The sequence below is a fragment of the Barbus barbus genome, assembly GCF_936440315.1.
Source record: "Barbus barbus genome assembly, chromosome: 13".
Taxonomy (NCBI): domain Eukaryota; kingdom Metazoa; phylum Chordata; class Actinopteri; order Cypriniformes; family Cyprinidae; genus Barbus; species Barbus barbus.
This window is the reverse complement of record NC_136741.1, coordinates 6,802,034-6,826,229: the sequence shown is the minus strand read 5'-3', so window position 1 is coordinate 6,826,229 and position 24,196 is coordinate 6,802,034. Positions and strand designations below refer to the sequence as shown.

Below are 24,196 nucleotides of genomic sequence, written 5' to 3'. Positions count from 1 at the left end.
TGGAAAGCTTATTTATTCATGTATACATCTCAATTTCAAAACTTTATGGCTGGTTTTGTGGTCCAGAGTCAAGTTGTGTCTTTTGTTAAAGCAATATGTACATTTTATGTAAAAATGAACTAATTCATTAGTTCATATGACGTCAAGACCTAAATGTACATGATGAGCACAGGCCTAATTATTCACAGAAATTCGCGTGGAGCTTTGCTCGCTCCCGCGAACGACAGGAGCATCACGTGACCAGAAACCAACCAATCGTTGATAAAGTAGGTAAAGGAAAGCGCGTTCCCGTCGGCAGCTGTGTTGCTCTACAGTGTGGAGAGCGCATCTTGTGTTCAGTATATTTCCATAATACAGACCAACAGACACCTGCAAAAATGTCCGAGGACAAGCCTAAGGTGAGCATCCGATTTGTAATTTTGCCGTATTTTGAAGCTATGCTCAAAACGAGCCGCGTGAGGCCGAGTTCCAGTTTCATTTTGTGCAACCTCGCTGATAGATTGCGCATTTATGCGGGAGAAAGGCGGTCGGCGCGCAATCTTTGTCTTGTTTTCATACAAACGCCATCCGTTTTTAATTTGCAGGCTTGTGTTTTTATTAAAGTGTGTTTTAAACGGTCCGTTAAGCAGATGATCTTTGAAAGAACGCCATTATTTATTCCGCACCGCGCGTTTGCTCTGGTGTAATTCAGCGTTTGCGGGTTTTTCTTTGTGAGAGCGGAGTGGCGCTCACCGGCCACGTTACGCCACTGGCGTAAGAAAATACCGCGAGAGCAGCGGAACGGAATATAAAAGAGCCTTGCAGCACTCAATTGTCGTCCGCCATTTGGATGATAAATAAATGGATACCGTGTATTTTCCACGCTAGTCAAAAGTATTCAGCCAAGAAGTATGATTTGATTAATTGTCGCTTACGGTATTGAGCTCTGAGTTGCACCTCGCTGCGCCAGATGCTTAAAAATGGCGCACACAGACCTGCAACAACTACTAGACGGCTAACATTTGCATGTCTGTTTTTGTACGTCTCGTTCGCTTCACTGCTGCTGTTACTTTTGACTAGTTGGATGTTCTGAACATTGTTATAAAATGTCTTTTTAACCCCCCACAATTCACTTAGTTCTTAAAAACTTAGCATCCACTGCTAGGCCTTGTTCACTGCTTAAATTATAAGTTAGCTCTCCAAGGGCCTCATATCATATTCTACAGCAGGATTGTGTTTCATGCGTCTCATGTGTACATTTTGCACTATTTGAGCTTCCCTGCCTTCTCATACATGCACTTTATTATTATTTCAGGAGGGAGTTAAAACCGAGAACGACCACATCAACCTGAAGGTGGCGGGACAGGATGGCTCAGTGGTCCAGTTCAAAATTAAAAGGCACACGCCACTCAGCAAATTAATGAAAGCGTACTGTGAGAGACAGGTAAGGCATTTCCACTAGATCAGTAGTCGTGCTCATGGTAAACCCTGGCACTCAGGACTGCAGCGTGGGCATGTGAGGCCCTCTGATTTTGGAACACAACGCATGTAGAACTCCATATTTATTTGAAGTATTATTAAAATTCTATAATGTAAATGATGGTTGCTTTTATTTCAGGGTTTGTCGATAAGACAGATAAGATTTAGATTTGACGGGCAGCCGATTAATGAAACAGACACACCGGCGCAGGTGAGGAAAACTGCCCCTTTTTGTGACGAAATCTCATGTTATTGTAGTGCTATTTGAATACTAATATAGTATTAGTATTTGGTTTTTGCTTTTCAATTTAGTTTCAGTAATTGTGTTTTTGTCAGTTTATAAGGGTTCTTTTTTCTTTTTCTGTTTTAGTAATTTTAGTCCTTTAAACATTTGAGAAATGTTGCCTTTGCAGCTAACTAAAAATTTTGGTTTAGTTTAGGTTGAAAACCAATCTGCTTTTTATTTTATTTCAGGTTTATTTCAATTAAAATAATTTGAAATAGTTGTTTTATTTAACAGTTGTAACACTGTTACAGTAACAGTAGTAATACTTAAAGATTTACCAACCCCCAATTTACTTTTTTTTGTGAGACCAGATGATGATTGAATAATAAATATAATTTTGATAACCTAATTGGGTAACACTTAACAGTAAGGTTCCATTTGCGACATTAGTTATTAACTATATTAGTTAACATTGAAAAAAACATTTATTAATCTTACTTAATGATAATTTCAACATTTACTATTGCATTAAAGATGTAAAGTTGTATCTGTTTATATTAAAGCTTCCCAAGTTAACACACACTATCAGTAAACCGTTATATTTTATTAACTAATGTTAAAAAAGGATTAATAAATACTGTAATTTTTGTTGTTAATGTATTACCTAATGTTAATTTTGCATTTGTTAGTTGGAGATGGAGGACGAGGACACGATTGACGTATTTCAGCAACAAACTGGCGGCTCCTGCTAAAACTCCACACCACCTGGACCCCACGCTTATCTATTTTATTCCTCATGATATTTCATTGATGCTTTCACATCGTTTCCCCTTCTCTTTCTCTCTGTCTCTCTTCTGTCATCTCTAGCTTTCCTAGAGTGGGCATCGCAAATGTGTTTCCAGTAATATTTATATGCGCAATGGTTAGACAGCTACTGTGGTGGGGGAACAAACTCAAGAAGGCTGCCAGAGGGCGTAGTTGTTCAGAATATCCACACCAGCCACCATGCAAGGTTTTGTTGCTCCGAACACCGATTCACTCGACAAGAACCGTTCACCCCCTCCATAGTATATCCACCCAATAAAAAGTGAGGAAGCATAGGTTTTTTTTTTTTCTTCACCTTTCAATTCTTAAGAGCTTTAAGTACGCCTGTTTCAACTCAGATTCTGTTTGCTTGTATGTGTTGTAGAAATATGTTCAACCAGTGTTGTATTCATCTGCCATTTAATGGGGCCGCTTCTCGTATGAGCTCACTGTAGGGACGGGATGTGTGAACCATCTCGGTGGAGGTTGATTAAAAATGAAGAGACTGAATACATGATACAATTTACAGTGACCCTTTCTGGACCAAACCCCAAAGATGGTACTCGATTAGCAAAAGGGGCAGGATTACACCAACTAGTTCTGTGTTTATACTTTTAAATGTCTGTAGAAATATATCCATTTACCATTCCTATTTTCTCTTGAGTGTTGGTTGAGGAAACAGGAATTACCTAAAAAGACCAATATATCTTTTTTCCTGCTCATTACTTTTCCCCCTTTTTTTAAATCCCAAACTATGACCAGGTCTTGAAACAAAACAAAAGGCAATCCTTTCAGGCTTTGTTGAGGCAATGTATCTGTCTTCACTCACAAGGACTGGTCTAATTTCTTTTAACATCTCTTGCCCTCCCACTGTAATTCATGCGAGTTTGACTCAAAGATTTCCAGATGTTGGCATCCTTCTGTACGGTTATGTACATTTCTTTGTTGTCCTTTACTACTGTAAACAATAAATATAGTTTGGTACTTTTTTTTTTTTTGTTCCGTCATGTCCAAAGTTTTTTTTGTTTAATTGTTTAACAGCATGTTTTTCAGTTTGTCATCCAATATGGAGCCTGTAGAAAAGCTTATAGAAGCACAATGACGCATCCTTTAACATGTCAAAAGTTTCTTTATACACAGTTATTACATGTATAAACATACAAAACATGAGATGAAGTGTCAATAAAGATTAAATATAAAATATAAATAAAATCTGGAGTGTCACAAAGGCACTTGAATGTACATGTCACACATGTAGCTTTTTGCATTGTCTTACAAGACGAGATGCAGTGTCTTTTCATGTCCACTTTTAAGATTAAAATATATTTCTAAAAAACTACAGTAACAGAACAAAATGCTTGTAAAACCCTTTTCTTACACTGAAGTGCGAAACTGCTAAATAAAAAATCTTGCCTTCAGAGTGGTGGTGAACAATATTTTGACATCTTAAAACTATTTGATCAGTCAGCAGTAATGAAGTCGTGTAATATTTTTTTTTGCGTACAGGTTGCATGTTCTTTCATCCAGACATTATTTCCCTTTAATTTGTTTACTTTGGCTGAAAGGAACAAACACCACAACGTACTTGAGCAACTGTACTGTTTTTCTCCCTAAACCCTCTCGTAAAAGCTTTAATGGTTGTCTGGAATTTTTCCGGGAACTTTAGGTCAAGTATGTGGCAATATGTTTGTAAACATATTTGTCCTCTTATGTGATTCTTCACATAACTGCCGGTCTATGAAGAGAACTAAGAATCCACTGGAGCTTATAGAATTTTCTTCATTGATTTGTTAGTTACTGTGCAACAACATTAACACGTTAGCTGTTCACATTCATGTTCTTTCAGCATGGATGCTATGGCACAGGCAGAACAGACTCTTTCCTTCCTAATTGTTTTGTGTATTTAATTAGGTGCCATGTTTACAGGTTTCCATCAACTACACCGTTATGTAACCCTACAAATAGCTTTGGAGGCGGCACAGATCTTTATCTTCTGGCAGGAAAGTCTTTTTCCTCATTCTTCATAAGAGCTGCATAGTGTTATTATGCCCATGGAGATGGCGAGTAAACACTTACATCTTCAAATTTAACAGGCAAACCATTTTCATTAGTGGGGAAGTGTGTGATTCAAGTGTCTGGTCTTTTTCCCTCGTGAAGCACCAGCTGTATTATTGGGATGTCTCTCTGAACTGAGAAATGGAGAGTCTGCAGATTTGCTTTCGCCTCAAGGAGGCGCAAGATGACAGTCGATGTTTAAAGTCTTACAAAAGCCCAGCTTCCCGGCACATGTAGTAAAACGGGCCTCTTTTTGCAATAAGGTTACTGGGCGAATCCATCTCGACGATATGTCCTTTATCCATAACAATCACCCTGAGAAAACAAAAATAAGGTAAAGTTTAAAAAAAATTACAAATTAATGTGTAATAGGCAAATAAAGTAACGAGGTTCCCAAACTGTAGCGACAAATATGTATAATAGTGCTGAATTTACCTGTTTGGTCACGTTAGTATTGATAAAATATTACATTATAGATAATTTGGGCAATTATAATAAACATGGGCTAGAACAGATAAGAGTTTAATTTCATAAATTACGCAAGCTGACTGTAGAGTTCATCAGAATTGAGTCACACAATTGATTGAAACACTACATAGCTAAATCACTTTCCAAAACTCGTCTCCTAATAATTTAATGAAAGTTCAGCCAATTTTGTCAATAGTGTAGCAACCTATGGTAGCAACGTATGAAGCACTGTTCAGAGATAATTGCGTGACCAATTTAAGACGCTGCCCTCATCTGAAATTCCCAATTGCATGAATTCCTATTGAAATGACTGGATTTTACACAATGCTACAACGGCAAATGTGGTTGTTTTGGACCCCTCAAACAAACAGAACAATGTTTGTGAATGCCACAAAGAAAAATTTGGGAACCACTGTTCAGTGGCTTTGTATCATGACATACTTTGTGTAATCCATAATGGTATTGAGGCGGTGAGCGATGGTAAGAACAGCACAGTCCTCAAACTGGCTGCGGATGGTAGACTGGATCAGGGTGTCTGTCTCCAGGTCCAGTGCAGCTGTGGCCTCATCCAGCACCAAAATTTTTGTCTTTCGGAGAAGAGCTCTTGCAAGACAAACCAGCTGCCTCTGACCAAGACTGCAGGAAGAGAACCATTCACCATTGTTAATCCAAAGTCTCTACTGATTAAATTGTCTTGGCTGCAACTTGCAGGCCACTGGTGAACATGAATTAAAAAGACTTTAAACCACTTTTTAGTTAGTTAAAATTGTGAAAGAATAGCACTCTTGGATGCACTTACCTGAGATTTTCTCCTCCTTCTGAGCACTCATGACTGAGTTTATCTGGAAGTTCAGACACAAAATTTTTAAGGTGAGCCAGTTCCAAGGCATTCCACACTTCCTCATCAGTATAGGCATCGAAAGGGTCAAGGTTCATACGGAGAGATCCTGAAAATAGCACTGGGTCCTGGAAAGACATTAAAATAGCAAAACAGATTTGTGAGGAGTTCATAATAATTTGAAAAAGCCATGACGTGAAGAAGAAATTATAGAGTAATTTTGGTTCCAAGTGGAGCATCTCAGTTGTACACACTTGTGGAATGATGGTGATGCGGGATCTTAGATCGTGAAGCCCAATCTCTGCAATATTGATTCCATCTATGTAGATCCGTCCTTTTGCTGCTTCCAAGATCCGGAAAATTCCAAGAGCCAAAGATGATTTTCCTGCACCAGTTCTTCCCACAATACCAATCTAAAAGGATAAGGAACAAGAGAGTAAATGTCATTGCACACTGAGTCCGAACTTTTCGTACAAAAGTTTTGCACGTTAAAAAATAAATACGACCTCATGTTGTGTCAATCACGTTTACACACTGCCTCTGATACTTTCGTCCGTCATAAAAAAATTCGGATCAGGTTTGATTTTCTGCATTTTCGCATCCGTAGCATGCATTTTTATAGGAAAGGATGAGGAATACAGAAAAACGCACGCGGAAATTTCTGACTCAGAGTGCAATGACCTTAAGCCTGCGGGAATGTTTTCAACATAGCTTGACTTCCAGACAAAGACATTAAGACAATTGATGACATTTTTGGGTGAGCTACTCCCTCAAGGTCTATAAGAATCTAACCTTGTTCAAGGCGAGGTATATATCATCCATAAAAATAGACAGCAATAATATTTTAGAGTAAATGCTGAAGTAGAATACTTCAAAGTCTTCACTAGTACCTTCTCCCGCTCCTTGATATGAACAGAGATGCCCTTCAGGGCCAACTCCAGGCCTTTACGGTACTGAAGGCCATAATCTTGAAATTCTATGGTCCCTTTTTGAGGCCAAGATGGTGGTAAAGAACTTCCCTCTATGCTCCAAGCTGCCTGTAAATAATGATAAAGACAGGAAAAATGCTTGCTATTACTGACCAACAAAGAAAAAAATTATTTACAACTGGAAATAAAGGTTGATAAAATTAACTATTAAAAAAATTAATAGATTGAATTATGCTATACAGCCACACTCACTTCTTTTGGAGTGTCTGCATACTCTTTCACTCTCTCAACTGATACAATGTTGTTCTCTACATCCGTCCATGACCTTACAATCCAGCTCAGGAAACCTGTCACCTAAAAAAAAGCAAACAAAAATGTAAACTAAAAAAAAAACAATTGTCTTATCTAACACAGACGAATAAATAACACACCACAGAATATCTTGTGTAAGAGTTAAAAGCTTTTTTAATTTGAGGGTGAACATGCAAGAACGAGACTTCCACATGAAATATATCTGGTAGCTCTTGGAATATTTATATTAGTAATGTCGGATTCTGCATAGAGACATTTGAAATGATTCACACCTGAAGTGAATGAGACACGGCCAGACCGACCATCCCAGGGCTCAGGGTTCCTTTTGCCATCACAGAGAGAACAGAAGCAGCAAGGACAATGCCATTACCCAGAAACTCCAAATTCACACCCAGCCACCTGCACAAGAAGACATCCCAGAACTAAGTTAATATCGATATCTATGTTACAGGATGCCCAGAACAGTAGTATAGTAAGGTGCCATAAAAAGTGGCATTGGCACAGAATGCGGTCTTGAATTGCATCAGCAGTGTTTTTAAATGGCTGTTCCAGTCATAGCACCCATCTAGTTATTTTTGAATACAAGAACGCTTCTAGTTTGTGATATGTTTTTCTGAATGTAGATGTTATTGCAATTGTAAAACTGAATTTTGAGCAGTGCCTCACCTTGTGGCTACAAAACGCGGAAAGTAAGCCGTTTGGTTTTGATCCACCTTGTGATTGGCACCCATGATGAAGCGTGACTGCTCATTGAACGCCCGGATGACACTGGCACCCTGCACTGTCTCGTTTAAATGCGTGTAGATGGGAGAACGACTCACTGACTCCAACCGCCGTAGCTGACAGGATGTGGCCACGTAGAAACTCTTCAAGGTTGAAAAGAGTGAGAGAGCGATTATAGTCAAAACCTTAATGATTTCAATCATTGCTTCTGAATTCGGGTATTGTTGGTTCAGCAGGTAGAACAGTTCTAGCAAATTAGCCTTCTTTCCTTAACCCCATAAATGCAGATTCAGGCATACCTGTATGAAACCATAGAGGAACACCATAGGAAGGATGATAACGGCTGCAAAAGGAGTGGCCATCAACACGATGATACAGACTTCCATCAGTTTGAAGAAGTAACCTAGCATCATTTTCAGCCCATCAGGGATCATATTGTCTATGGCATCTATCTCTTTAGCAAAACGATTGAGGAGGTTGCCACTGGGAGTGGACTCGAAGAACGACATAGGGGAGTGAAGCACGTTGTTCAGAAGTTCCAAGTGAAGATGGCGGGAGGCAATGATGCACCCTAATGAGATGGCCACCGTGGTACCAAATATGGCAATTCCTAAAACACAAGAAAATCAAATTAGTTTAGTTCACTTGAATCATAACTTGAACTGTTGAGGTAAAACACCAAGACTCTGCTGACCTTGAGCGAAGCCGAGAGCTCCATAGACTCCCAGTTTCAGATCCGTGTTTAATTGAGTGCCGTTGATGATAGGCTGATCAGCCCACAAGCTTAACCAGTAATTATAAGACAGAGATGCTGCTTGTTGGAAGGCGTACAGGAATACAATGGAAACTATTAAAGGCAAACCAATAGTGCGGAAGTATTCAATGTACATCTCAAGTTTGACCTATTGGGACAGAGGGAAAATTGAGATCATAAGCCAAACGTATGTGGTTAATAGAAAGAAAATGTCATCAAGTTTTAGGATAAATGTTCTTACTCTGCCAATCCGTGCTTTATCAACCTTAGTCAGTTTGCCCAGGTCTTCTTGGATGTGGTCCTCATCAGTATCGGGCATCATAATACTGTTGGTGTCACCACTAAAATACAGTTTCAATCAATCTTTATGCTCCTCATATTTAGTGAATAACTTAACAAGTGCTAAGTGCTGCAGAGTCTAAATAGCATTAGCTAGCATTTCTGCACTTTTGGTTCAATCATCCATAAGTCAATATTTTTTTGTTAGATGCCTGAAATAAGGTGGTTAAAATTCTGTACCACAATATCAGTGTCATTTCTTGTTTTCTGCATCATTTAAAGTCATATTCAGTAGCACTGAATAAGCAAATTTAAAATCTCATACCTGATAAGCTGCTCTTGGGACAGATCCCTGGAAAATGGCATGTATTCAGTAAAACTCAATCTTACGGACAGTCTTCTGGAGCCTGCAAATATATGGATTCAACATAAAATGATCAATAATACTGAATCCATAATAAGTTTTTTTTCACATTAAAACAACACTTGGATCCGACATATCCCTTCTGAGAAGATCCGCTTAAACCACTATGAGGTTTCATACCAGTGTTCATTTATGCTGAATGGAGACTGGTGTAGCTTATAGTGTAACACTCGTTTAAGCAGGGCAACAAAAGAAAAACATGCTGTGCACCAGACAACATTGTTAGTGACACTTGACTCCCTGGTGTAAAAGCCTGGTGGGGACACCAGCATCCATAAGAATTGCATATATATTTTCCGCTAGTATAAATACCTGAACACACACCACAGTAATATTACCTCTCTGGGAGGCCTCCGAAAAGCACTCTTTCCTTTCAGAGCTTGCAAAGGTGTGGATGAAATCAGCAAAAGCACCATTCCGGTTCAGAAGTTCTTGATAGGAGCCTCTCTCACTGATCTCCCCGTTCACCAGAACCAGAATCAAATCCGCCTGAGGCAGGAAGCTCATTCCATGGGTCACCAACACCCGTGTCTTTGAAAAATTTTGAATGTTAGCTGTTGGAAATGCTGAGTAGATAGAAAATCACCCCCCCCCCCCCTTCCATCTGTAGGGTAAACACTACAGTGACAGTCACCTTGTCTCTCAGTATGCCTCTGGGTCCAATGACTTTGCTGAAGATGTGCTGACCAACATGTGCATCCACCGCAGACAGGGGGTCATCAAGCAGGTACACGTCAGCTTTCCTGTAAACAGCACGTGCCAGGCTCACCCTCTGTTTCTGTCCTCCAGACAAATTTAAACCCTGGCAAAAGACAATGTAGAAGCTATTTTTTATCTCGATGCATTTCAAGATTTATGCTCATTCATGATTGATCTCGTGGATGCTTATTAATCCTATTGAATCAATCTGAATCATGGACGTTTAGCTCATATAAGCTCAGTCCCCTACTTTGGGTGAAGTATGATGGTCTCACCTTCTCTCCGATCTCAGTAGCGTCTCCTGCAGGCAGATTGTCCAGATCTGGCAGCAGGGCACAGGCTTCCAGCACCCGCTGATACCAGCTTTCCTTTTTTTCCCGTCCAAACAGAATGTTGTCCTGCAGACTGGCATTTTGGATCCAAGCTTGCTGGGGAACGTAGGCAATTGAGCCCTGTATTGACAGGAGCAAATAAATGCTAAGAAGACAATCAACTCTAAGGATGAACTATTTTGCACTTTTAAATTTGATTAGTGGCCTTGACATAGTGCAGAATATGAAATAATCTTGACTTTTTCGAATTGCTAAAACTTTGTTTATTTCCACATTTAAATCTGATTTTCAATGTGGTTTCAGACTTCAGTATAATCATAACATGCCATTCAAAATCATATTTAATAAAATATATACAGTTATGGTTGATTAATGTAAGTACCTTGACTGAGACTGCCCCACTTCTTTTTTCAGTCTCCCCAAGCATGGCAGAAAGCAGCGAGGATTTCCCACATCCAACATGGCCGACAACAGCAACCAGTGAACCACAGGGAACTCTAACGCTGATCCTGCTCCAACACACAGAGTAAGTGAGGGGGGTGTTGCTTAAACTTGGACACTTATTGCCTGATTGTGTATTCAGGAGTCTTGTGGAAACTTTCTGGATAATGATACCTTTTTAGACATGGGGGGCCATCCTTAGACCAGCTGAAGGTTCCATTCTCAAACACTACACCATCCACATCTGACAAGAAAAGAGGAACAATCAAAGAGCAAAAGTAAATCATGTAATATCATGCCTTAATCACTTACCATAACATGCAATTTATGAAGGCAGACCATCTACACAAACACAAATTGTTCTGGAGAAAAGTGCAGTTGAAATGACAGAGATCGCTTCTGGGAAACTAGATTTCTTCTGCAGCTTGTGAAATTATAGACTCACTTTAATTGCACATTCTAATTAGCTTTATCGTCACAACAACATTTTTCACAAGCTATCTTGAACAGCTTTGATGAATGCTGCCCACCACTGTCCCCCAATCAAGTTTCTTTGTATAATAACTGCTAATCTGTATGCTTGAATGAAACATGATGAAAAAATGATACAAAATATTTAAAAGTTATATAAAAGTTATATGTTGTATATATATTTAAATAATATGTTGACTAACAAGTCCATATAAATGTAACTTTGATTTCAGAGTAAATAAAAATATATAAATTAATACTGTAATATTGTAGCAGTGTTTATCTTGTCACAAGGCTAATAATGTTTTAATGAACCGTTGTTTTTATGCAAGGTCTACACATTGATAAAATAAAGTAATATTTTATGTAGTAGGCTACACTGCATTCACGTGCAGGCGATCAAGTAAGTTTTCAGAGATCTCTAATTGTTTTTGCCAGTGAGAGGAAGTGAGACATCACTGCCATCTAACTGTGAAATTTAGAGTCTATTATCAAACTGTTGTTAATCTTTCTCTCACTTATATTTTTTACTGACAGATGGAAGTGAAGGGCAGAGGGAAAGTCTCACAGGGTACAGACAACATTCAGTCTGTTTTTAGCATTACTCATCTATTGCACAATAATGCTTGTCAACAAGAGATCTCTCACCAGATTTAAAGGATTCCCTTGTCACATTGTCTGGTTTAAGTTCATCTTGACATAGAAATTTCCCTAGACGCTTTAAAGAGACAAGAGCCTGCAACACAAGAATAATTAGAATAATTTATATTGTATTTAATTCCAGGTCAGTAAAAAAATAACTAAATACAGACTCCATCATTAAATAATCAGGGCAGAATATTCTCACCTGCATGGTTGTGCTCATGGCGAAAGGAAGTTGGCTTAGGGGAGTTTTCAGTATGTTGATAAGAGCCATTGATACAAAGATTTTCTGAGCATCCAGAACATTCTTATCATCGATGAGCACATAGACACCAAACATGGCAAAAGCAATCTGGCAAAGAATGGAAATTGCAGTAAAAAAACAACAACAAAACAATATCACTGACCTAGAGGTAATATATGTTTACAATCATTACTTCTATCATGTAAATGTAGGTTTAGTTCTTTCCCAAAAGTGTGCCCTGAAGCATTACTTAAGAATCTGTTATTTTTTCTCACCAGGAAGGATGAGGAGTTGAAGGAAGCAATAGAAACAGAGTATAAGATCTGTGATTTCTTCAGAGTTTTAAGCTCCTTCTCTCTGTATCCCAGGACCTGCTCCAGAAAAGCCTTTTCCCAGGCGTAGAACTTCAAAATCTTGATACCATTCAGAATCTCATTCATTAAATTGACCCGTCCATCCATGTACTTCATTTGTATCTCCTGTGGAATGAGCAGAAAACAGGAAAACAGGAATCTGTCATTAAACACGAGATATATATATAACAGAAATCTGCATAGCATGGTTATCAGCATATGTTTTGTTTTCATTTTCTGATGTTCCTACAAGGCTTCTTGACTAACTGAACCAGAACAACTTTTTTGGTCAACCACCATTACCATTAACCGTCTTTTGCTGATGAACAGGATGGTAATGCTGGTCCACCAATTAGACCAGCATCACACCAATTTGGGCTGGTCTTTAATGATAATGAAGAAATAAAATTCCTAACTGCATGTTAAAATATTATAGAACATAATAGCTATGAGCTGAGAGATTGACTCAATCAGTGGGATGCCAAATGTCTGTTGTTTTCTGAAAATAAAATTTAAGTTGCCATTTAAATGGCCATTTGCAAGCATTGTGGTTACTTCACTTCGGAGGACGCATGGGGAACTTCAAAGGAACAAGAGAAGCTTGAATCCAACCCGCACACCCACGCTCTGTTCACTTCACTATCAAAACCAGCTGTGGACCCTTCAAGCTGACTTTCTTTAACACTCATTCACAGCGCTCCTCTACGGTCTCATGGCTCAGAAAGAATTTTAGTGGGTGAGATAAACAAGGAACATTCATTTTCATCTCCTTTAATGAGAATCTCATTCAGATATTAAACAGATATTAAAAATAAATGTACTCGCCTGCAAGGACTAAAATACTTGGCACTGCTGTAGCTTGCAATACAACATATTTAGAAAAAATCTTTGAGGTATGGAACTTGCAATATGTTTTTTTGGAGAGTAACCTCTTATATCAGGACCTCAAAAAGCAGATGAGTGACAACACATGAATCATGGATGAGTTACAACATTACAGTACCTGGAGTTTGCTTCTCTTCCTTGCAATGAATCCATTCAGAGGGAAAATGAAGATCACAGTGGCAATGCCTGCTAGAGCAGATGGTCCTAAATGCTGAAATAATTCAAACAAGACATGTCTCATTTATTTCTCTTGGAAAGCTAAAACTGCTATTAAGCTAGTATCCCCAAATGCTTAGAATGAAATTCAGATTTTACTCATATTACTAGAATGGAGACAGTTTACTGGAGTGGAATAAAAAATTTGCAAATATACGTGCCCTCACCTGCCAAAGAAAGAAGAAACAGAGTGTGACCTCAATGGGTGCTAACCACACTGCATTGAAATACACCACAAAATCCATCAGCTTCTGGGTATCGGCAGAGACCAGATTGACAATCTCCCCCACCGTGCATGTTCTGCGTGCTGCGCTGTTCATGACAAGAGACTGAGGAAAAACAAGATGGAGACACAAATGAAGAGAAAAGGATTGATTAAAAAATTGAACTGACTCCCTTTCATAAGCTGAATTGTAATGATAAGAATGTATTTGAATGAACAAATTCATCAAACGTATTACCAGAACTTGCACTAGTTCATAACATGGGCAAAAACTTGTTAAACTTTACTTTCAGCCTATTTTGAAGAAAATTTGAGATTTCTAGGAAATTACATGGTCCATAAATTGTTGTTTATTTTATGCCATGCCATGCCCCTGAAACCATTTCTGTACATACTTCCCTCCCTCAAAAATCACAGACTGATCACAGAATCATATGTTCTAAGAAGGTTTTTGTACATGTGAGATGGCCCACCTTTCTGTAGACCAGACCCATGACAGCTGTTTTAACCCTCATGCCCACAGTAAAGCAGGTGTATGTATACTGATGGTTGAAGATGGACTGCAGGCAGGACAGGAGGAACATAAGAGAGGCATAGAAATAGCCCTTCCACAGAGGAGCGTCCTCATCCTTCATAAAACCTAACAACAGACTTAAAAAAGAGAGAGAAAAGGGTTTAAACAAAGGCACTATATAGTACGAAGAAATTTGCTGATTTCTGATGTAACTAAGCATGTGGCTAGATTCCTCTGTAACAGACCACATCCAACCATTGTGGTTAGGTTCAAGGTTTACAGTAGAGCTTAAACCCACAGCTTTCTTTGAAAATGTTTTGAAAATGAAGAATGGTGAATTTGTTGAGCCTAACAAGAGGTAGCATGTTCAACTGGAAAAATGTTTTTCTGAATGCTAACCAAATGTTACAAAATCCACGTTGGTTACTCTGAGGGCAGAAGACCTTGAATGTTTCCACAGTTCCCACCAAAGTCCACCTTTTTTGACAGTGGATCCCAGTACAATGCATGTACTTGCTACAGTTTGGATCTCCCTGCTCGCTGGGAGCTGACTGAACCTCCCATTTAGCTGGCTGCTTGCCTATAGTAACCACAACCCCGACAGTGTTCCTCTACCCTCCCCGAAGCTAACACGTCTACTGCGGACAGAATGCTGTGGTCATCTCTTGCTCTCTCAAGCTTTCAGACTTGAAACCATAATTGCTTCTCTGTGGGCATAAACAGCATGATCTCTGTCTGGCTGGTATGGCGTCTCTGACTAAAGCACCTGCCGCACACTGCCACTTCCTGTTTTCATCCCAAGATATTGTGAACCATAAGATGTCTCTTCTAAAAATATTTTGATAACCTAGCAAGCTGTCTTTAAAAGCACAGAGGGGCCATCTGTGTTTATTTGAAGGCAGAACTTCTCATAAACACAGCCCAAAGCCTAACTTATCCTAGATATAACAAACTTAAACTAAGGACTGGGCCAAGATGACTCATTAAATCTGCTTTGACTTTCTCACCTTAGAACCTGTGGAATTGAAAACATGAAGGCGTCGTGGACCATGAGGCACAGCATCCCGGTTAGGATGTAGGGTCCGAAGCTACGTGCGAGTGTCCGTAAGAGACAGAATCCCGAACTCTGCTCCTTCTGAATCTTCCGGATAAACTGGGCCTGCTCTGGTAGTCGAGATCCCAAGGCAATACTGGTGCTTAGGTGGTTCTCCTGCCTGTAGATGAGAAGAGGCAAACGGACACATGCATAAGGAATTGGTGCTAAAGCCTAAATGCAGTTGTTAAGCTTTTTAATACCTCTTTGTAAGTTGTAATTGAAAACAGAATGACATTAAAACATCCTGTGCTGCAACGCAAGTTTCCACAAATTGTAAAATGCATGGGACCTCTGACATGTGAGGCCTTAAAAGAGGATTTCAGAGGACTTGAAAACACTGTATGTTTAAAACAGAAAAGTGTTAACAAGCCAACCAATTGTCACAATCCTCCTGTCTCGACTGTGTACACAGCAGGGCTCCTTTTGACTTATTTTAGGTCTGGCTCTTTTGTGGGCATCTTTCAGATGGGAATGGGATTGCATTGATCAAAGCAGCATGAGGATCCACAGCAACATCGACAAACAATATAAATGTACATGTGCTTCAAAATGTCACATGTGGGAAAAACTTGTCTGTTATTTCAATGGAACTTACTGCTGTAACTTGGTGCGCTCAGCTGTCCATTCTTCTTCAAGGTCAGATATTATCTTCTCAGATGTATCCTCTTCCCTCAGACTCCACAGATCTTCTGCTTGCAAAGGAGAACGGTATCCCTTATAAACCAACCTGGAAGCACACACAACATTAACTAAATGCATTGCTTTTACTGGACCAACAGGTATTTAAAAGAGCACTTTCACAAATTATAAATGGTATTCAAAATCATTTAATTCCCTACCCGCTGAACCACCAGAAGAGGATCTTGGACAAGAATGATGCATCTTGCACAGGACATGCATTCTGAGAAAAGAACAAGAACAAGTTGACTACAAATACACTATATGGCTAAAAAGTACAGAATGTGGATATGTTTTTAAATAAATATGAAATAAATTGCCTATGTGCTTACAAATTCTGAAGAAAAAAAATGGTTGAACATTAGGCCAACAAGAAATACCATTGGGTGCCATCATCTCATAGTCATTTGGCTATAATTTATTGACTTTGCCCACTATACTTATTGCCATGGTACCATTAACATTAAAATGTATTGTCCGATACTGGTGCCTAGCAGTGTCTTCATTGGAATAACCAAACCAAACATGTTCATTAAAATGATAGAGGTACAATAATATCATCAACTATAACAAGGATTGTTGAAAACAGTTCTAACATTATACCCATAAATAACCAGGTGTGTAACTGTCAACAGTCAGTTTTTAGAAAGAAGAGTTTCACAGTTTTGCTTTCTTGGATGGCGAAAGCAGTGGTTAGAAATCATATTTGGCAACAGTGAACTCAAGAGTCAACAGAGAAACAGTGTGAAAGTGTCTGTGAGTAAGAGTGGTAGACCTCTATTTGTGTGTGTGTGTGCCTTATGTGCCACAGTAACACACTTCCACCCACTGCTGACATCAGTGCTGCCCTCTTGTCCGTACAGTCAGCCACCCAAACACTCACTCTCTCTCGCGCCTCCTCACCAGAGGTCTCACTCTTCAGGATGCTGTGAATAACCCTACACAGTAAGTGAGGCCAGGAGGGGATCGAGGGGTGTGGCACCAACGTCTGTGGCTACAACCTCATCACAAACACACTAATTCCTCTCTGAGCTAGTTTCCTTGTTTTTCTCTGGAGGACAACAGTCAGATGGACCACTATCTCACGAGATGTCTGGAGATTACGTTCTTTTCTGTGTTGCTCTGCTCTGTGTGTAATTTGCATACATAACAGTGGGCAGAATGAGTCAAGAATTTAGTTTAAAAAAGGATATATCATTATCCGGGAAGGAGGACCACAGAGTGTCCATGTTGATGAGTCGAGCTGACTGCCGAAAAACATCTTTTTTATCCAATAGCTAATATCTAAGTGCTGCATACTTGTGGGAGACAGTAGTTGAGTATCCTACCACCATTACCATAATTCACTTCAAAATGGTGGGGTTGGGTTCTATATTACATAAGGACACTAGTAAACAACATAAATTGACCACAGGATTGTTTGTGATGGATTATTTTAGCTGAGGAAGAGTTTGCTCCATTCGTACCTTGAGGACGGCTTTGCCTGAGGGTGTCCGGTCTGCAAAACAGCTGAGGAAGAGTTGTGCCAACTGCAGGGCAAAGTATGAGAAAAAGGCCAAATACCGCACAATATCCGGAGAGAGACCCTGGAAAGCCGAGACACCAAAATCAGCATATCACATAGAGATTACAGAAAAAGAGAGCGCAGGCAGACTTTCCATTTTAAATGAGTACCACAACCAGGGATTTCCCATAATGTACTGTGATGTTATTCCAGTTCCGATCCGCAGACTTCCCAACATGCTGTTTACATGCTGAACATTCTGTTCTTATGGAACTCTCTGGAACACACCTTGTTGATGAATATCCGAACCAAGACTACATCTCCTAATGAACCTTGAAGGGCTTGTTTACTGAAGACATTTCAAAACGTCACTCAGACTGGCATGTGAGAACCCCCTGACTACATAAAAGAGCTAATTGGTGGAGAAAGCAGAAGACATGTTGTTTACGTGTCAGTGATGTCATGTCCAAAACTGATTAATGTAAAAAATATGATCTGTTGTTTATTCTGTAAGAAATCATGCAGTGCTACAGTGCAGAGTCCCTTCTTACTTCGCCTAATGTCAGAAGACATGGGTGTGCACGAGCATTAACAACATAGTAAAGCTTATTTTGAACAGTTAAGGCAAATCATGGTGAAAACCAAACTGTTTAATGGCCTGCTTTATATAAATGAATTACGTATGAAAAGAGCCATAAAAGGCCTCAAGTCACGCAACAATCTGGAAAGTCATAGATTGCTGCTGTTCAAGCCTCCGGCCTCTATTTGCTAATGAGGAGCCAAACGTAGCTATATTTACAAAAGCTTCACATGTGCTGTTCATACACTGCTCATGCATTTCTACACATATAGTATATGCTAAGTTTGTCTTTCTGGTGTCCTGGATATAGCGTCCTGGCTTCACTATTGGAGCGCAAGCCATGTTGAGACAAATCTGTAACAAACATCCGTTTGGCCGTGGAGACCCTTGCTACGATAGAGGCTTTATTCTTAACCACACCACAAAATAAAAAACAAGGCCAGAGTGGTTTCGGTGGTCACAATGTAGGTCAGTCAAAATGTCTTCCCAATCTTATTCAAGCATAAAGTCAGCATGCCAGTGAGAAATATGCTTATCTGTCTTTATGTTTGACCCAGTTTTGCATGATATGGGTCAAAAATGCCTAGTCTCATTTCTAAAACTAGTAAACCTGTTTTCTTGCAAGAGGTGTTATTGTCCTTGGGCTGAAAAGGTGTGTGTGGCATATAAAATCACCTAGAAACATGTACTTTGGCCTGGTTATTGACATGGCATATATGTTTTGAACTTTGAAATATTTCATGCATTTGATTTGAATTATTTAGTTAAATAAAATAATTAGCTTAACCCAAGTGAGTTGTTTACCTAATTTACATCAAAAATATTCATACTATACTTCCACATACTGTAAGATTCAGTAGGGGTAAAAGGACACTTGCTGACATATGTTTCAAACTAACACCTGCTTGGACTTCACCTGAACTCATAATATGAATGTGACAAACCAAGTCCAAACCTGGGGAAAATCAACAGTGCTAAAAGTAGAAACTGCTGGAATGCTGAGCTTCTGTGTGTTTGTGAAAGTGTGCTGCGATGCATTTTCGTGTGCATGTGTGGATATGTATCTATGACTATGTATGCATCTGTGTTTGTCTGTATGTTTTCATGTGTGCACCTGTGTTTCGTCAATATGTTAGTACACCCATATGTGCAGGGTTAGTCCAGGGTTTTGTGAATGTACCGTGAAACTGAAAATCCCCAGATTTGGGGTCTGTGTCAGTTGTCATTTTTCTCACCTGATCCACAGCCAGCTGGACCTTTGCATGAAGTGGAATAAGGGAACAGACCACGCCCAACAACCAGAAGAAGAACAGGAAAACAGAAGAACGGCATCCTCGCACTCTTTCCCAATGAATCACACACACGGCTAACACCTGTCAAACACACAGCTGTTAATAACATTGTTCTCATCTGCTAAAATTACAGCCTGTACAAAACAAGTGATAAATAACTTCAAAAAGGAGCCTAATTACAGAATGCCCTCTTCCTGATGAGTATCTACTGAATGATGCAAGTTTACTTTAAAGGTGAAGCATGTAATTTTTTCAATGCCAAAATACTTTCTCTTTTTCCCAGCTTAATTCATTTGTAGGCTCTGCCCCAAAAAGTGTAAACACTGTGGTTCTGTTTCAGTGACCACTGGTGTGAGTTGGGGGTGGGATTGTCTGTTTGGCCGACCAATGGAAAACTGGGAAAGTGTTCTGGGAAACTTCATTACTTCATCCTTTTTGAAATTACACATTTCAGCTTTCACTCTAACTCATTGTGAAAGTCTTTAAATAGATTTAATTACATTTAATAGATTTAAATTACAACTATTGAGGCCACGACCTTTAGAGAGAAGAAAGAGCAGCAAGCTCAATTTCATCCTATCAAACGAATACCCAACCAAGAAAAAAGTTATGAAAAAAACATGCAGGTTGCATACAGGTTAATTCAGTCAGTTAAAACATGGAGCATCTGAGAACTGAATTTAAGTGCATATGGACTTTACTTTTAAAACTGTACTATGTGTTTGTATTATCCATCATTAAATTTGTTTTGTTTTTGCTTCAGCAGTTTTGTCGAGGTTATATTGGGATTTCCCTGTCTACCACCACAGCTGTCTCCTCAAATAAAACAACACATGTAAAGCGTGGCCTGTGTTGATCCCACATTTCTCTTAATTACTGCGACTTTTCTTCATCCAAAAACAATTTGACATTCTCCATTTCTCAAAACCAGACTGTCAACCAGTGGCTCTTGCCGATCCCAAGCTTGATGTGATTTTCAGTTGTTGCTCTATCTCCTAGGTAGCGCGAAACATCATTTGATTACATAAAAAGCAGCCTCCTGGTGCGGTACAGATGAAGGATCAGGACTGGGCCCAAAGACGCCTCCTCAAAACCAAACCAAAGCCATATAACCTCAGCTAAATGAGGTGAAACCTTTAAAAGGAACTCTTAATCACGTCCTAACGAAACACGCCTGCGGACGTTTTTGCTCTACCTGGAAACAGAACATGTAAACCACATGTAACATCTGCATTGTTGATGTTGTGTTTAGACCTTACGTCTTATGAGAATAAGCCATGACTTCTCCTCTGGACAGTGGGAGGAAGCCAAAACTTGTAATTATACTGGAGAGTTAAGAGCGATAGAAGACAGAGACAGATCTGCTTCCTGCAGCTTTAATGACAGCACGCAATGAAACCGGCAGCTTATGGTGGGTTAAAAAAAAAAAAAAGAGTAGCCAAGCATTACAGCAGACTTCAGCTCAAATTCTCCCTCTAGGTTCAGTAGAGTTGTGGCTGTTGCTTTCTAAACTGTTCATTACATAAGCCCAAATATTACACAAGAAAACCCATATGTGGTAAAGGAGGTTGGGCAAGGCAAGCTATATTTTTTATAATTTAAAAGCAATATTTATGCACCTACTTAATAAAATCTCCAAAATAGTAATTGAGATTTGATACCTACATTCCAGCACTTCACAAAGCTATGACAATGCATTATTTCACTCGGTGACCAATTAAGATCACAATCTGTTGTGAAGAAAGAGGGCTTTTAAGGACAACATCGCACTGTTTAACTCTTTGAGTGTTTTTTTTCTTTGGCATTAGCCAGTGTTGACTTAGGTGTCTGAGGAGACCACAGATGGGTCATGAGTCTGGTCTGGAGCCCGTCTCTGCAGGATGCAAATGGAACATGCGGACAGAAAGCGATGATGAGATTGTGTTCATTAGGCAGTGTGTAGGTGTGCCCCTAACCTAGTTCACCTCAGAGTGTCACACTCTATTAGATGAAAACAGCTCCTGCTGTGTAAGCGTTTAGGAGCCATTTTGCAGACATAAGCAGGTGTGTTGAGAAATGAATTATGGGAAGGAAGGCTTGTAGGAGGGGAATGAATGAAGCTTAAATCTCTAATGTACACTCATGTATGTGGCCCCATGCATACATCTTTAAGGCTTTATATGGGATGCTGGTGTTCCCACTAGGCTTCATAACTATCACAAAGTAAAGATCCACACACTGCTGCAGAATTCCCACAATTCTACTTGATGTAGATCCTCTGGATCTTGACAAGGTTCTGCCTCATTAATTTGCTGAAATGTCTGACATTTTGTCTAAAGTCGGATGTATGTACATTCTCTCCCTTTTTAACTAGCTTCACAAGCAAGACTTCCTTGGTCAACCAGCTTCCTTGGTCAACCAGCTTCAAAAACCAGCTTCAAACTCTAATCAACCGACTTCCCTGGCTAAGATTTATATGACTGTTCTTGTCAACCCGCTATACTAAAACGCTGCTAACAAGTGTAAATCAGTCTAGATTAGAATGGAAATTCATTTGGGTCTAAACTTGTCTTTTCAGCAAATGAAATTTTGCTGAAAAGTATAAAGAATCGAAAATGATGAAGTCACTTTCAAACCAAGTAGGTGACCAACTGTAACTCACTGCAAAATCTGCATGGGGTAATCTTTCAAACTCATGCGAAATTCTTGATTGTGTGGATTCTTATTCATATTTAAATGAATGGATTTTGCTGGCAACAGTTTGCTGAACAGTTGTAAATGTAACCACACCTTAAGCCTGGGCAGCAATCTTTACCATGCTAAGATAAAAATCTGGCTCATTTTTTCATTAATAAACAGTTCTACACAACTTTTTACCCTGGCTTCTGCTTGCACTGCTAAATATTTCGTATACAGTAAGTATAGAAGCTAGGTGTTGAATTACCACGGTGAGACTGCGTATGATGGGACTGAGCAAGAAGACAAGGTGTTGCTGGATTTCCTGTCTTCGTTCCAACAGGATGTAGAAGAATTCCACAAAACCAAAGGATGCCAAGAAGAACCCCAGCAACTGTAAAAGATCAAAGAGGAAAACAATTCATATCAGGGTGAGAACTGAGTCACTCTCCCGGAAGCTCCGGTGGTGAATGACTGTAGAGAAGAGGTGCGATTTACATTATGATAAGACTGGATAGGAATCTGTGAGACACTGAACAAATGAAGAAACAACTGTATTTCAAACAAAAGATTTTTAGAGCGGAAGGGTGAAAAGTGACATCACAGCTCACCAAAGTGCCAACCGCACTCACATTGCAAACTGTGGTTACACACATCACTCTCTCTTTTACTGTCTTCCTTGGATACTAAAGCATGAACTCGACCCCTCAGTCTACCCAGACCACCACATTCACTTTGTTTTAACACTCTGGTTTGAGTTTTATAGCCCACAAAGCTGGTACGTTTGAGACCCGGACAGGCTTGTATAACATTAACGGGTCTTAGCGGTCTGTCTCACCAGCTTGGCACTGCAGAGTGAAGAGAGGGGCAGCAGACCTCGGCCATGGCAGTACAGATGAAGGCAGTAGAACGGAGAGAGGATCCACAGGTAGATGCACGGAGCCCACACCAGGACTGTGTTCTGGAAGCAGTTGCTCAGTTCAGGTTTATGCGTGTACCATGTCTGGTTCCAGTCCTAGAGATGAAGGAGAGGGTGTGCTTAACTTTTCAACCAGTTATATTATAATTGACAGTCTTCATTCTTTCATTGGATCAACATTTTCTTGATCCAAACCCAGTCCACACAGAAACCAGATATTTCCTGAATGTTCCAGAACATCTCAAACAAGGTTATAATTTTGAACATTTTGAGCTTTGTTTACCATATTGGTCAATTTTTGCTTCTTATTGTTTATCTTGGACAAGCTCATCACTGACTTTCTCTTATCTCTTTCTGTTACTGGGTGAGAAACAATTGAGTTTCAGTTAAGTCTTGAGATTGGACTAAATCGGTGTAATTGAAGGAACAGATCTTTCAGAAATTCTGACAACTAAAGAAGCTTGTACAATCAGTGTATTAAATTGCCATCTGCTAGCTTGTTTAAAATATTAAATGTTATGTAAAATAAAACTTTGACCACAGTGCATCATCTTAACTTAATGTGACACATTTATTAAATATTCCAACTTTAACAAGATAAATCATAAAGTGATTACAGCAAAAACACATATATTCTGGTTCTCAGATTCTTGAAATCAAATAATGTTTCCAAATTACTTTCAATATAATTTTTATTATTGTATTATTGTATTTTAGGTACAAATGCAACATATACAATATAAATGAACTATATTGACATATTAAGTATATATATATATATATATATATATATATATATATATATATGAAAAAATCTTGAATAATATTCAAGATTTAAAGCCACATAAGACATTTGCTCACCCATAGAGGGTCAAGTCCACTTAGACTGCATAAGGTATCCATTCACTCGTCTGGTCCTGAAGCTGTACCTATCCCTGCTGTGTATCCTGGTGTTTTAGACTGTTCTGTCACTCTGTCTGAGTCAAACTCTCCCTTCGTCCTGGGATCTCCTACACACTCTCTTTCACTTTTGTCACTGCTTGTTTCTGAGAGTGTCTGCTTTTTGACCACCAGTCTGACAGCTGCTTAGGTGGGTGGTTATATTCACTCTCTCCTCCCAGCAGTCTTCCTTAAGCTCTCTGTCGCTCCCTCCTTCTCTATTTATCTTCCTCTTTCCCCGAC

At 39.3% G+C, this 24,196-nt stretch overlaps 2 protein-coding genes across 2 annotated transcripts; one reads left to right on the top strand and one right to left on the bottom strand.

The window, feature by feature from the left end:
* Positions 1-251: 251 nt before the first annotated feature.
* Positions 252-3,911, top strand: LOC306879275 (small ubiquitin-related modifier 3-like). The gene is made up of 4 exons (XM_079432086.1): positions 252-398; positions 1,295-1,423; positions 1,598-1,669; positions 2,374-3,911. The coding sequence occupies exons 1-4, from the start codon at positions 378-380 to the stop codon at positions 2,434-2,436; spliced, it is 285 nt and encodes a 94-aa protein (XP_079288212.1). The 5' UTR covers positions 252-377; the 3' UTR covers positions 2,437-3,911.
* Positions 3,601-23,917, bottom strand: LOC306879274 (multidrug resistance-associated protein 1-like; the record flags this gene model as incomplete). The annotated part of the gene is made up of 31 exons (XM_079432085.1): positions 3,601-4,858; positions 5,453-5,647; positions 5,811-5,977; positions 6,104-6,262; positions 6,740-6,886; positions 7,031-7,132; positions 7,363-7,489; positions 7,757-7,956; positions 8,113-8,423; positions 8,508-8,715; positions 8,809-8,908; positions 9,172-9,253; positions 9,609-9,801; positions 9,905-10,072; positions 10,245-10,421; positions 10,684-10,810; positions 10,917-10,986; positions 11,862-11,949; positions 12,061-12,207; positions 12,375-12,578; positions 13,456-13,548; positions 13,721-13,882; positions 14,250-14,427; positions 15,298-15,504; positions 15,982-16,113; positions 16,226-16,287; positions 17,531-17,650; positions 19,384-19,521; positions 22,364-22,489; positions 22,934-23,110; positions 23,876-23,917. The coding sequence occupies 31 exons, from the start codon at positions 23,915-23,917 to the stop codon at positions 4,750-4,752; spliced, it is 4,518 nt and encodes a 1,505-aa protein (XP_079288211.1). The 3' UTR covers positions 3,601-4,749.
* Positions 23,918-24,196: the final 279 nt, after the last annotated feature.